Here is a 13,421-nt window from a genome sequence, read left to right on the forward strand (position 1 = left end):
ACTGCTCCATCCGAGTATCCAATGTTAGACTTCATCCAGCCGGCCTATGAGATAGCTTGGAGCTACCCGGGATGTTTCCTTATGCAGGGGCATAGACGCGTCTATAGTGCAGACGAGGCTGACAAGTGCCTCATATCGTTGGACAATATGCAAGACGTGTACGCACGGACGTGACGGCACTCGCTAGCTTCCGCAGAGCCTCAAGTCGCGTTGGATCGTTCACACCGGTGACAAGTCCATCTGGTCGCCATTGGAGGGTAGCCGGAACGAAAAGGTTGTTCTCCAGCTAGGGCAGCACGTTTTTCGTCCTAGTAGCCGGTAACTGGTGCGCCAGAGCTTCTGCATTAGAAAACCGGGGGTGACAGTTCCTGCGGGATATCCAAATTCTTCGCGGAGCGCGGTAAATCGAGACTTGCGACGTCAGATGTCCACCTCTACGTCACCGTGATTTTTCATCGCTGGCAGCGCATCCTCGGTGTCGGCGGTACGAACTTGGCAGGTTTCCCAGCAAACGCCGGTCTTGGCCGACGCGCGATAAAAACCTCATCTCCGACTCCGAGGTTGCAGCGCTAGCGGCCCGCTACGTGCATCAAAGCGTGAAAATCCTGAGCCAAGAGTCCTGAAGTTTCTGAGAAATACGGGTCCGTGTGGATCAATGCGAGAGCATCGTGAGATGAGCAATGTGACAGGTGCCGACATCCAGGTCACGCTTTCGCGTCGAGATTGTGAGACCGGGTGATGTTCGGGAGACCGAGGGGTTACCGGATGTTGGGAACGGCAGTATGTGGGATGACGGTTGTGGTGCGCATGTGGGGAGACACGTTGATGGAGTCTCCAGACACGTCTACGATGGTTAGCTTTGACTCCGTGTTATAGTAGACAGGTACCCCGTGGGTGGTGTGAGTACGGGGTGCCGACCGCAAACAGAAAGATGCGTGATGTGACAAAACAAGCAAATATACGTACCAGTATCAACCATTCGATTGAGAGCACCAATGCCAAAGAGCAATTTCTCTTAAGCTTGGTAGCAACATGTCGCCGTCGTTCTGAAAAGAGCCAAACAGACGTTCCACCCCGTGGGGAGCGCGACCTCTTATACAAATTACTTCGGACGGCTTTCCTCCGGCTGTGGAGATGCTTCGACCCCAGAGTGACGCCGATCCACCAATGAATGATGTAGTCCCGTGATGAACGAGCCGACTGCCGTTTCTTTTGCCTAATGTATCGCCTCTTTTGAGCCTCCTGTCATCCTCTGCCTGAGTCGAGAAGCGCGAAAGCTTCCCGCATGTCGGACGGCATCCTGCTTTGGGAAAGGTTCAGGCCACCTCCGCAAGGCGCGATGCTGCCGTGGTGAATGTCGCATTGGAGCTGTGAGGACGGTACCATTCGTAGAAGAATTTTGAGAAGGCGAAAGCCGAAGTAGCACGCCTCTCACAAGCCCATGTATCTTTTTGCCTTCGCAATGGCTTCTGCAAAGCGTGTGTTGGCTCTTTCCCATCGGATGGGGCGGAATGGGGCGTGGAGAAGGAGCTCTGGGGTAATGCGGATTAGTTATCGCCAAGCGCCGCTAGCTACCAAAGAGGACATGACAGCGTGCTTTCCCTTGACACATTCTTTCTCCAGTCCACGCACGAAAGCACTCGAATTTAGACGATGCATAATCTCTACCTAGGTACTCAATGCACCCGTTCTATAAATGACATGCGATGCCTGACACTCTGATTCATCACGATACTAGCCACATATACCCGGTCCCAGCGCATGGTAGCTACCTAGGTAAGCTTCCAGAATGGGTCACAGTGCACGTGCAACTTTCGCGCGGGCATACTCATATCACAGGTTAGGGATTGAGCGTCTCATATCCGACGTACCGATCTGATTGCCCTCATGCTAGTATCGGCGTGTTACCTCGGGTGTGAAATACTCGAGAAACTATAGCGCTGTCCAGGCATCTCTAGACTCTCGTTATACAAGCACTTCTCTCTGGCTCTCCTTCTTGTTGCAGAATTGGCGCGCAGTCTTCATGCACAACGTGCCTCAAATGCCGTGTTTGTACCACTCCCTGATCTGCGCGACCCAATCCTCGAACCCCTTCTTCTTTCGGAGATACGAGTACCGCACTTCGGCTTCATCGAACTCCTCCATCGGGTAAACCCTGATGTTTCTCGGAAGAAATCTACCATCTGTACGGAGAGGCCAGTCTCCGCGCGGGTCCAGATGAATTACCATGCTCTCGATTTCGCTTGAAATACCTGCATCAACCTGGAAGGGCAGCTCAGTACATCGCAGGATGACCTGTAGCGCAGCCCCGAGAACAAGGAGCCCGCGACATCCAAGTCCTTTTCGTAGAGCTGGTGTAAAGATGGCCACTTCGAGCAGCGGATTTTCCTCGCAGAGACGAACGTAACGGTCAAATGGTATATTCGAGATAAAGCGGTCTGTATGTACCCCATGCTTGTAATGCACAAGCAGCCGGGTCTCAGGATCGGGGTCTTGGCTAGCGAAAGTATAGGATGAGTAAAAGGACCTGTGATCCCGTGACAATCCCATATTGCCAGTCTCCGCTTGGAGCTGCCGACAAGTGTGCTTGAGTTTATTGAACAAATGTAATCGTGCTGCGTGGGTCTTGTATAGCGTCTGATAGCTGTTGCCAGTTACCTGCGGCGGTTTCGAATCCTCCAGCGCGTACTCGTAGATCTTGTTGCGTAGCTCGCCAGGTAATCGGAGAAGCGGACTCTGGAGCTGCGGTAGAAACGGTGCCGGCACTGGTAAGAGTGTTAGTGTTGTAGCAAGACATGTAAAACGTAACATTACCTCCGCCGTGGCCCTCGTGACTCGCAGTCACCATCGGCTGAGCCATGTTGTTGATCACCGTCGCTGCCTATTGCTCTAAGGACGTCGGGATAAGGATCCAGAGGTTGCTAGAGCAAATACGCGAACACAAAGCAAGAGCAAACGGGTGGCCTAAGCGAGGGCCTAGCGCACTGACGCGAAGTGAAGGTGACTCGACGCTCAACATCTCGTATGGTGACGTGGTTTGGCATCGCCTACTTCTGGGCTGCTGCTTCCAAGCCGTAATCTGTGTGAGTACAATTCAGGTATGTCTGGTACAACCTTGGGAGAGATGTAGAGCGTCATGAGTTACTCGGCATGATACTTAGGGAGTCACATATACAGTTCCAAACAAAATCTTTATGTGAAGATAGTAAGCTGGACTGTCTTGACACTTCCTCAATTCTACAAAGACCAAACATTACATAGCTATTAAGGCACAAACGGCGTCGATCTCACAGGCTAACTCGCTGAAGCTACCAAAGCTCTTACGATGCTTCCTTGGTACCTAGGTAGCCATTTTTTGATTTTTGCATTGCTCCTCCGCGCCTTTGATCGTTTCCAGGAGTGAGTATGAGCACGTGACTGGCGCCTAGCGCCTTGGCCAATGAAAGACGGCTCTCAGCGCGACCGAAATTTCGACCTTAGCATCAGCATCCCACACCGCTGCAAACAACCATGAACACCACCATGGCAAATCATCCGCAGCAACAATTCGGCCAAGGCCTTGGTAACGGTGGCGATGGCCCGCCTAACGAGAGGCAATATGCTAATCCACAACGTGGACATTACGCGGAGAGTCTCCGCCCAATTGTAGTGCGCGACCACCAGAAGTCGGCCGACGGTATGCGCTTTGGTGAATACCAAGAACCTGGCTATCATTTCGGCTATCAAAACAGCAGCTACGGCGCTGAGTATGGCCGTGGGCCTGAGACATACGGTCCTCGAAGCAGTTTCGCTAACTCTAGGCATACCTACGACTATAGGCACCCAGTACAGAGTGGTCCCAACCACAGGACTATTGAACGTAAGGGGACTCCGTTGAGGAAGTCATCCTCATCCCACGGCAGCCATCGTGATCGAATGCGTACGAGGGCTCGCCCTGCGCGTGAGGCGCCGAGCCGAGAATCGGTCAGCGAGCGCCTGGCCAAGATACTCGCACAGCGCAAGGCAGAGTCGAGTTCTTCATCTGCTCCAAAGGGTCAACCATCCACGCCGCCCACGCCAGCACAAGGTGCCCAGGGCCAAGTACATCCGGACCTGGAACGCAAGTTCCAAGAGCAAGAGCAGCGATTTCAAGCTGCTATGACGACAATGCAGCAACAGGCGGCTGTTATCGTGGCAATGCAGCAAGAGCATGACCAGCTGAGGCGCGAACATGACATGCTGGTAGACCAGCTGAATGAGGCAGCGCGAAACGGTGCGTTTCCCGCCTTCGCCCCTGCACCAAGTGCGCATAGAGAGACAGCGGCTGAGCCGCTTAGACCAGATATCCCGCAGTTGCCACAGGGTCATGGAGGTGAGTATCACAGCATTCACATGCTATCAAGCCAAGAAGCCGGGTCGCTGCGATCAGCACCTGGTATTGGACAACAGATGGCCCCCTCGGGCTTTGGGAACGGTCTCACTCCGACCGGAGAGACGTCTTCCCCACTCCAGCCGTTTTTTAACGGCACGCTTCCCAAAGGCGGCTTTGGTCAGCCATCGGTGCGGAAGAACTGAAGAGGGATGGATGGGAAGGGTTGGATGGAGGAGGCGGAAGCTTTAGTGCAGACAGTTGTTCTGCTATGTAGTCAGTATGAATGCAGAGATTTTCGGGAAACAATCATTGTTCTTTCCAGGCACATGTGATGCTTGCATGATGGACAATATCTCATATATGTGAAAAACAGTCCTATGGCTTCCACCACGAAAGCTACCATCCCTCTAACTACACTTATCTCCCAAACCCCACCCCACGATCTCCATCGCCCTTCTCACGTCCGCCCCAAAAACCAAATATCATACCTCCCCGTATAATTAGGCCCCGTATGTGTAAGCGCAGGCCTTGGAAACTCCAACCCAACCCACTGCTGCCAATTGCTCCACCTCACCCCACACCCCAACCTAAACACGAAGTTCTGCGGGAACGGCTGCGGCTCAATCGCATGGTCAGACCATGTCTCCGCCATCTCGTCCAGAGCCCTATCGATATTGTACCAAGCGCTGTAGTATCCGTCGTCGACCCGTTTCCGAGCTATCTCGTAGGAGAAGCCTGCGATGGGGAACTTAGACGTGTCGTTGGATATTTTTGGGTCTACGGCATGGAGGAATGTCTGGATCGAGGTGGAAAGGTAGTCGGTGGCGAATGTTACGAGCTGGCCCAAGCAAGGGTCGAAGAGGTGCGGCGAGAAAGGACACTGTCTGTATGCGATGCGTTCGTGGACGTGGATGCGGTGGATGCCTTTGAGGTTCTCGGGTCTAGCACTAGCAATGTAATCTGCACATATGCTAGAAGCGGATTCGGGGGTGTCTTTGCGGAGGGGGAAGATTAGTTCTGGACATCGGGTTGGTGGTAGAGCTGATGTTTCTTCGTGGAGTTGTTTGCAGACGAGTTTCATTTGGTTTAGGTCCATTCGTAGTTTTCGGATCGGATCGTCGAGGATCAGACGCTGATGTAAAGCTCCATCCTTGAGATATAGTGCCATGAGGATAGCCTCGTCCGTTTCGAGAACGTGAGCGTAGACAATGTTGCGGAGCTCTCCCGGCAGTGCGAATAGCCGGAACGGGCCGGGCGGCTCATCGTGGGAGTTCGTAGGTTGGCCTGATGAAGCAGTTTCTTTTTGGGTTGCTGATGACACTGCAACACATGACTGGAAGGGCGTATGCTGGTTTGAAGAGTTTATGACAAAAGGATAGCCGGCATACTCAAACAATGAGGTCAGCACGGGCCGAAATACACGCAGTAGTAGAGAGCTCATTACTGCCAGACGTTGAAGTCGCGGGTTGAGAGAGAATCTGTTTTGTTATGGTGAGTGTCAGGGATTATGAATCTCTGGAGTCCTCCGTAGCAAGCACCCATGCCTTCTTCCATGCGCACGAGCTCTAGAAAGTTTGGCGTACTTCTAGGCGGCAGCACATGCTCAATCTCAGCGTTCATTCACTGCATTCACATCACCAAATCACCAGGATTCACTCCCTCGTCATTTGCCACAATCCCAACCTCCCTCTTGAATCGCGACAACCAGTTCGGGAAATCCGCAGGTGTCTGGTTCCATGGGTCGTCACCATCATACATGATCCATCGCGCCTGATGCTGTATCTCTTCATCGGAAGGGACATGGCAATTCGGGTTCTTCGGTGAAAGCGTTGATGCTGCCCATCTCCGCATGTCGCTGTCAAAGATCCGGTAGAAGTTGGTGTCGTCGGGTAGCAGCGATCGCAACCGACCGTACATGTCCGTCTGCGCGGTGGACTCAGGCGAGATTATCGGCTCTTCTGAGAAAGTCGGCAGCGTAGTGAAGTAGTCATGGGTTTGCTTGGATGGACTCGCGGTCCCGAGCGCGGAAGTTGACGCTTCCTTGGTAGGCGAGGCTGGCCACGAGAGGTCTAGTAACTCACCCAAGCCATGATCCGCCGGGATATCGGTGGATAAAACATCAGAGATGCCTGCGCGTTGCTTGAAGAGCGAAATCCAATTTGTGCCCGAGTAGATTCCTTTGACGATCCAATTCGCGAAAACATCCGATGGAGTACTGGACTCCTGCTCCATGCGCCGAACAATCTGACATGCCTCGTGATGCAGTTGCGCATCGTCAAGCGCTTCGCCAGTCGCTATGCGTTGGGTGACGAAGCCACGAAGCTGCGCCTCAAGCGGGCATTGTTCGAAGAGATGATCCTTGGCATTAATCCGTAGCGGGAAATGTCTACTCTCGCGAGATGATCGAACGGGCTGAAATCTTGCGTGTTCAGTCAGCTCATGTGATGACATCATCAGGTCTCGTAGCCATGAAACCTCGTGGAGATGGTTTGTGTCTGGTCCGTGCATGACGGAAGTGGTCTCGGCTGCGAAGATGATGCGACAGGCTTCTAGTTGCATCGCATCATTGTCTGGCAAGTACCCATGTTTGTCGAAATATCGCTGGATGAAGAACTCGATTTCGACTTTGAGCAGTTCGTACGCATTTGGCGGAGTACCCCAAGATGGGTCGCTGCCTTTCATGGGAATGAGAGTGCCGCGTTCCCAATCGATGAGATCTGAAAGATGTCAGCATTCACACACCCTCAATGAGCAAGCCAATTTCATCATACCTGGAGGGATAGCAGTCTCGACCAACGGTATAACGGACGCATCAAAACCCCAGTCACCTTGCCAACTCGCCATCGTAACACCAGACTTGAAGTGGTCGGCAAGATGATCAGTTCTCTCCAGCCATGTATTCATGGTAGTACCGCAAAATCCGCATCTTGATCTGACATCGGGTATGGGAAGCATCCAGCGTGCCATCGACCACTCGGCGAATTCGACGCCGTGCACCAAGCGCAGATGCTGGACAAGGTGATCTTTCCGGTGGAAGGTACGTTCTTGTAAGCTTCTTTCCTGGCATGCAGAGTAGTGGTGCGCTTCGATATGCTTGTCATCCGGCTGTACCTCACCGCAGAAGACACAGCATTGATCTCCGATCGACTCCTTGGTAGTGCGAGAGCCTTGAAGTGCGCAGATCCATCTCTCTAGCGGTAGATGAAGCGACTTCTCGTGACGCTGCCAATCATACTTGGTCTTGAAGACCTCAGTGCAGAATGTGCATTGATACGGCATGCCGATGGGTGCGGTTCTCTCCGTGTCAAGGCGCCGGCGTCGAGTGGTCCGCTTCTTCCGCGGTACGCGGCGTACTTTGAGGGACGTTTGCGAGCCTGATGAGCAATGACCCGAGAATTCACTCGATTGAGAGGTTCTCGCACTGCTTGCCGAGGACATGGCGTAAGGCGATTCCCATGGTTGATGATACGCGAAGTCTCCAGCATCTTCATCTGGACACAGTCAGTAAAGTGCTATCAGTGCATGATATAAGTGGATGACTCACGTGAAGTAGAAGCCATCGCACGCGCAATATCGCCAACAGCAGCAGGTTCATGCTCCGGCGGCGATTCCACCCAACGCTGCATAGGGTCTTTATGATTCGATGCCATCCTAACAGCAGGCGTGCCGGGCCTCGGAATGATATCAACTGGAGAACTGGGCAAATTCTTTACTTGCGGCGAGGTTGGACGGACACTTTGCACCTTGCCACGTCGACGTGCATTCGCGAACCAATTCGTCAGTTGCGCTTTGTTCAATCCCGTTCGGTCTTGAAGTGCCATCATCTCGCCCTCACTGGGATAAGGATGTTTTTGATGAACAGTAAGCCAGTCTTTGAGTGTACGGATGACTTCTCTGGAGAAGCGACTGCCAAGCTTAGGTCTGGATATCGATGCGCTTGGCGTGAAGGGGGACGAAGAGGCGGTGGAATGGTTCGAAAGATCAAGAAGTGACGGATCCATCATCCAACTTTCATTGTACTGATTCGGCACCGCATTCGAGGCCCCTAGGGCTTCCGACAAGCCGGCGAAGCTGCCATCATCTAGGGCGTGATCTGTGGCGAATTGACTATTCTGAAAGGCGAAGAAAGCATCGAGATCAGCTGGACTATCCATATCGATGGTTACTCAAACGTCGCGAAACATGGAGAGAAAGTTTGCGGGGTAGGAGGGTTGGTTCCCTGGGACGCGCTATATCATGTTCGTGCTAACCGAAGAAGGGAAAGCGCACATGTCAAGTGCGCCTTACTGACACGCTTACCGGGCCAGAATCCTTCGAGTCACGTCAACGTAGGGAAAAAGTTGAATGGGTTTGCAGCCCACATCAACACGAAGACACGCAAAATGTCAAAATGGAGGGAACGTTATTTCATCCCTCTACTTATTCGATTACCTGGTATCCAAAGAAGCTACTTTCGCTTCCGTATCACATCCAAGAAGACTCGCAGTCAGCTAAAGTCTACCACTGATACGCCTCGCACTTGACGCTCTTGAACCTGTTCTCCACGCTCAAGTTATCGACCCACTGCTCCCCGGCCCTCGAGTCAATACTCATGGGCGACTTATCCTCTCCACCTCCACAGCCAAAGTCGCGGTACCACTTACAGTACGCGCCGCCATACTGGATGATCGAGAGCGGGCCCTGATCCGCAGGAGCAAAGTTGGCGCATTGCTGAATAGCGTTGATAGCGTTGTCGGTGCAGAATTGGTAGTGCGCTTGGTGGCAGACTGTTGTTGAGCCTGGGGGCCAGTCGCGCTTGTTGAGCTCGTTTGCAGCTTTGCACTCCACGCTCGCGACCAAATTGGTCTTCACTCCAAAGGTAGTGTGATCCGTGGGAGACGATACGTACTGCCAAGCTTCGTCGCTGTCCTTGCAGCCGGCCTCAAGGTAATATTTGCACCATGTATCCTTGGCTTGCATGATGAAGCTGGATTTATGGGCGACCTGGGGCGGAAAATCCGTGCATTTGTTCGGGGCGTTGATGTACCAGCAGCCGGAGGCAAAGTCTTCGGAGCAGGCGAATACTTCGCCTACTCGGATGATTCTAGGAAGTGTCCATGAAGGTGCCGAGTCCGTGGGGAGAGAATCGCGCTTGGTGATATCGTCGGCGTAGATGGGCCTGTCCACGGCGGTGACCTTTTCGATAGCATGGTCGTGGGGAATGACTTCCAGCTCAGATGTCACACCGGGACCTCCGCACACCACACTCGCGAGATCCTTGAAGAAGGTCCCAATAAATGCAGTCGGATTTCCTGGCGCCGATGTGTGATGGAAAACCTCATCACTATCCTTGCACCCAGGCTTGTTGTAGTACCAACAATACGTCCCCTTAGCCTGCTCGAGGATCATGACGTTGTGGGCGGTGTTCGTAGGGAATTCTAAGCAATCGTTGAGTGCATCCATGATCCAGCAGCTATCGGTTTGCTCATAAGAGCAGGTGAATAGATCGCCGACTGGGAGGTCTACGGGACTATATCCGTCCCTTGGGTATTGGATCTGGGTATTGGTCAAGTCGGTAGCTGGATCCGGTGTGTTGCCTGCCGAGGCCGCGGAAGTGATGAGAGCTACATTGGACCGAGAGCCTTCCTCTCGCGCAACGATCTCAGCGTGAGGCTGAGTACGCACACAGATGACATGGGTAAGCCTCTTGCCAATCTCCAAGGGCACATAGTGGACATCCCCACGCCCCTGACCTGACGCAACAAGGAAAATAGGACCCTTGGATACATCGCAGCTGTCCTTGTAGAACGAGCAGGAAACGTTTCGGGGTACAGCCACAGCGATCAGATCATGCGCAATAGAGTCGCCAAGCTGGATGCACTTCTTGGTGTCTTCATCATAAATGCCAAGCTGGGATGTGCTGCCGAATAGAAAGGCCATGGCTCCAGGGTCGGCCATCGATGTGTCTAGTGCTTCTCGCGTAACGATTGTAGATTGAGGCTTAGTACGCATACACATGAAATGAGTAAGCTGCTTGCCAATGTCTGACGGCACTTTGGGGACGGCGTCGCCCTTGTTCGAGTGAACCTGGTACAGAGGACCCTTGGCTACATCGCAGCTGTTCTCCCAGAACCTGCAAAGGACGTTTTCGTGTACAGCCACGGCGATGACATCGTGCGCAGTAGAGTCGCTAAGTGGGATGCAGATGTTGGCGTCTGTGTCGTAAATACCAAACATGCCACCAGTACTGCTGAACACGTAGGCGATGGATGGACCGTCCTTTTGTAAAGTCATCAGAGCCGTGCTGTCGACGATAGGTGTAGTTTCCGCTCGCGCATCGATACCCGGTGTAGTAGCCGCCCAGGCATCGATTTCAGCATCAAGAGTGTGCTTCTTGCCGCAAGCGACGTGTGTGATGTCGCGGCCAGTATAACCCGGGATATCCACACTCACGACATTGCTCCAAGGATTCGAAGCGCGGAAAATCGGGAACTTGGCGATATTGCAGGCATTGGTGTAGAACACGCAGAGAATGTTGGGTTCCAGCTGTACTCCGACAACGTCATTAGCCACATGCTTGCTGAGCGCAACGCAATCCGCGTCGTTGTCGTCATAGATATACAAGTCGGCTGTGTCGCTGAGGACTCGGGCCATCTTCGTCTTCTGGGCTGTGGTTTGGAGGGATGTATCATCCGCTCGCGCTTGTAAGTTGGCATAACCGTCTTTCTTCCCGCACATGACGTCGGTGATCTTCTTGCCAACGTCCGCTGGTACCCTTAAAGTGGTGAACTGCTCTTTGTCGGTCGAAACGGTGAAGACGGGGTATTTGGCCAGGGTGCAATCGGTGTCGTAGAACACGCAGAGAGTGTGAGCTCCAGCAACTACCTGGATGACATCATGGGCAATATGGTCTTTCAACTGAACGCAGGCTCGGCTGTTTTCCTTGGTGACAGACATGTCGCCTCTGCTGCTAGAGATCCTCGCAAGGGTAGGGGAAAACGTCGTAACATCCGCTCGTGTCTCGATCGCAGCATGGTTTTTGAATCCGCAAATGACGTGGGTAATGTTCTTGGAAACATCTGCTGGCATGTCTCGACTGACAAACTGCTCCGTGGTGCTTGAAACGGTGAAGACGGGGTACTTGGCTAGACTGCAGTCGTTGTCGTAGAACACGCAGAGAGTGTGAGCTCCAATGTTCACCTTGGTAACATTATGAGAGAAAGGGCCTTCGAACTTGAGGCAGGATCGGTCGCGGTCGCTCATGATAGCAAAGTCGCTTGTGGGGCTGAAGATCCTCGCTATGTACTCCCAAGATGCCGTTGTTTCGGAAGCGGCCGCCGGGCTAGCTTCGAGAGCTGTAGCATCCGCTCGCGCATCGATCTCATTGTGTGGGGCAGACGAAGGCCCGCAGACAGCGTGGGTGATTTTCTTGCTGATATCCGATGGCACAGGAACTTTGGTATAGGGGGCCTCGCTCTTTGCAGTGAAGAGAGGCTTAATAACAGTAAAGCAGCCGCTCTCGTAGAACCTGCAGAGGGTATGATCGACCAAGGCTGCGTGCGTCAAATGACGAGATACCGTGTCCGGGAGTTTGATGCAGAGCCCAGCGAAGTTCTCTTGATACTCGAAGGCGTAGCCGGTATCGCTGATGAGTCGCGCGATGAGCCCGGACGGTTCCTCGACCGCGAAAGATGGCGCCTCGAGAGACGTATCCGCTACTCGAGCTTCAATCCCAGGAACATCGCTCAGTTGGTGGTCGCCCTTGTGACACCAAACATACTTGAACCTAGTGCCGTACTTCGCATCGATCTTGAAGAGGTGTTGCTTATCCAGAGTTTGAGCGGTGTAAATGGGTTCGCCTTTGCAGTCTGAGTGGCGGTCGTTGTAGAATTTACACCTCAGACCTGGATCTTGAATGAAAGAATCGACGTTATACGCGATATCGCTGTTTAGCTTCAGACAGTTACCCAAGAGCTTTTTTTGCATGAGTTGGCCTACGCCATGGCTGCAGACAACCAAGTATTGGTTATCCGGGGACGGGTTCATGCAGGCCCAGTCTGGTGAGACGTCGGTGTCTTGAGAAACGTCGGTGTCTGGAGCAACGACAATCTCTGGAGAGGAAGGAGCAACGACCTCTCGAGCTTCCACCTCACCAACGTCCCTGCGCCACCGACCAATCTTGCACTTGACATACTTGATCCGCTTTCCAACCTCGGGGTCAATCCTAAAGCTCTCTTCTTTCTCTGTAATAATAGAGACCTCTTCAAGGTTGCCATTGCACTCGTTGCTGTCGTCGTAGAACTTGCACATAATGCGCGCATTCTGAGTAAAAGTTTCGACGTGGTACCCAACGGTACTGGTCAGCGACACACACGCGTTCATCCAGTTGTTGGGGATGTTGTTGGCGCTGCCACCGCCGCAGATGGATAGGAAGTAGTGGCTCGCATCGGGGTTCATACAGGAGGAGGAAGATGAAGTGTCCTCGAGTCGAATGGGTTCGGCGTCGTGGATGGGAAGAGCGTCATTCTCTTCGGCGTGCTTGATGTCTTCCACTTCCAGGACGGGAGGAGGATCATCAGCTCTAGCCTCGAGCTCACCAGACTCCCCACGCGGCGGCGCCTTATCACACCTGACATACTTGATCTTCTTGCCAATCGCCGACGGGATCCGGAAATGATGGGTAAGGGTAGCGACGACGAAGTCGCTGTTGCAGTAGTCGCTGTCGTCGTAGAACCTGCACATGAGACCAGGGTCTTGGACCGTGGTGGTGACTTCATGCGCGACGCCGGCGGTAAGTAGTGCGCAGACGCCGAGCCAGGTCTTAGGCATGGTGCTCGTGTTGGTGTGGTTGCCGCAGATAGCCGCGAGCCACATGTCTGGCTGTTGTCCCATGTTACATTCGGGGGCAACATACTCGAGGTCGGCGATGTCGGCGGGTTGGGAGGTCGGGATGAGGGAGACGGCAGTGGACTCGGGAGTAGGAGCGGCGAAGGCAAGACCAGCGAGGCCGATCAAGCCGGCGACTAGATAGTGAGCGCGCATGACGACTGCCACGTTGAATGTCAGAAATCTCAATGTACCAGCGCGGATG

General features: G+C 53.3%; 3 protein-coding genes across 3 annotated transcripts; all 3 read right to left on the bottom strand.

Moving 5' to 3' along the window:
• Nucleotides 1-2,593: 2,593 nt before the first annotated feature.
• J4E79_010795 (uncharacterized protein) lies at nucleotides 2,594-2,860 on the bottom strand (the record flags this gene model as incomplete). The annotated part of the gene is given in 3 exon segments (XM_049359628.1): nucleotides 2,594-2,644; nucleotides 2,659-2,765; nucleotides 2,815-2,860. 3 exon segments carry the CDS (start codon nucleotides 2,858-2,860, stop codon nucleotides 2,594-2,596), a joined length of 204 nt encoding a protein of 67 aa, XP_049205930.1.
• A 1,736-nt stretch (nucleotides 2,861-4,596) lies between these two features.
• Nucleotides 4,597-7,977, bottom strand: J4E79_010796 (uncharacterized protein; the record flags this gene model as incomplete). Its single annotated transcript, XM_049359629.1, has 5 exons — nucleotides 4,597-4,614; nucleotides 4,947-5,684; nucleotides 6,008-7,068; nucleotides 7,123-7,842; nucleotides 7,896-7,977. The coding sequence occupies 5 exons, from the start codon at nucleotides 7,975-7,977 to the stop codon at nucleotides 4,597-4,599; spliced, it is 2,619 nt and encodes an 872-aa protein (XP_049205931.1).
• Nucleotides 7,978-8,848: 871 nt separating this feature from the next.
• J4E79_010797 (uncharacterized protein) lies at nucleotides 8,849-13,372 on the bottom strand (the record flags this gene model as incomplete). Its single annotated transcript, XM_049359630.1, has 1 exon — nucleotides 8,849-13,372. The coding sequence occupies one exon, from the start codon at nucleotides 13,370-13,372 to the stop codon at nucleotides 8,849-8,851; it is 4,524 nt and encodes a 1,507-aa protein (XP_049205932.1).
• Nucleotides 13,373-13,421: the final 49 nt, after the last annotated feature.

The sequence above is a fragment of the Alternaria viburni genome, assembly GCF_023758015.1.
Source record: "Alternaria viburni strain BMP 2772 chromosome Unknown scaffold_33, whole genome shotgun sequence".
Classification (NCBI taxonomy): domain Eukaryota; kingdom Fungi; phylum Ascomycota; class Dothideomycetes; order Pleosporales; family Pleosporaceae; genus Alternaria; species Alternaria viburni.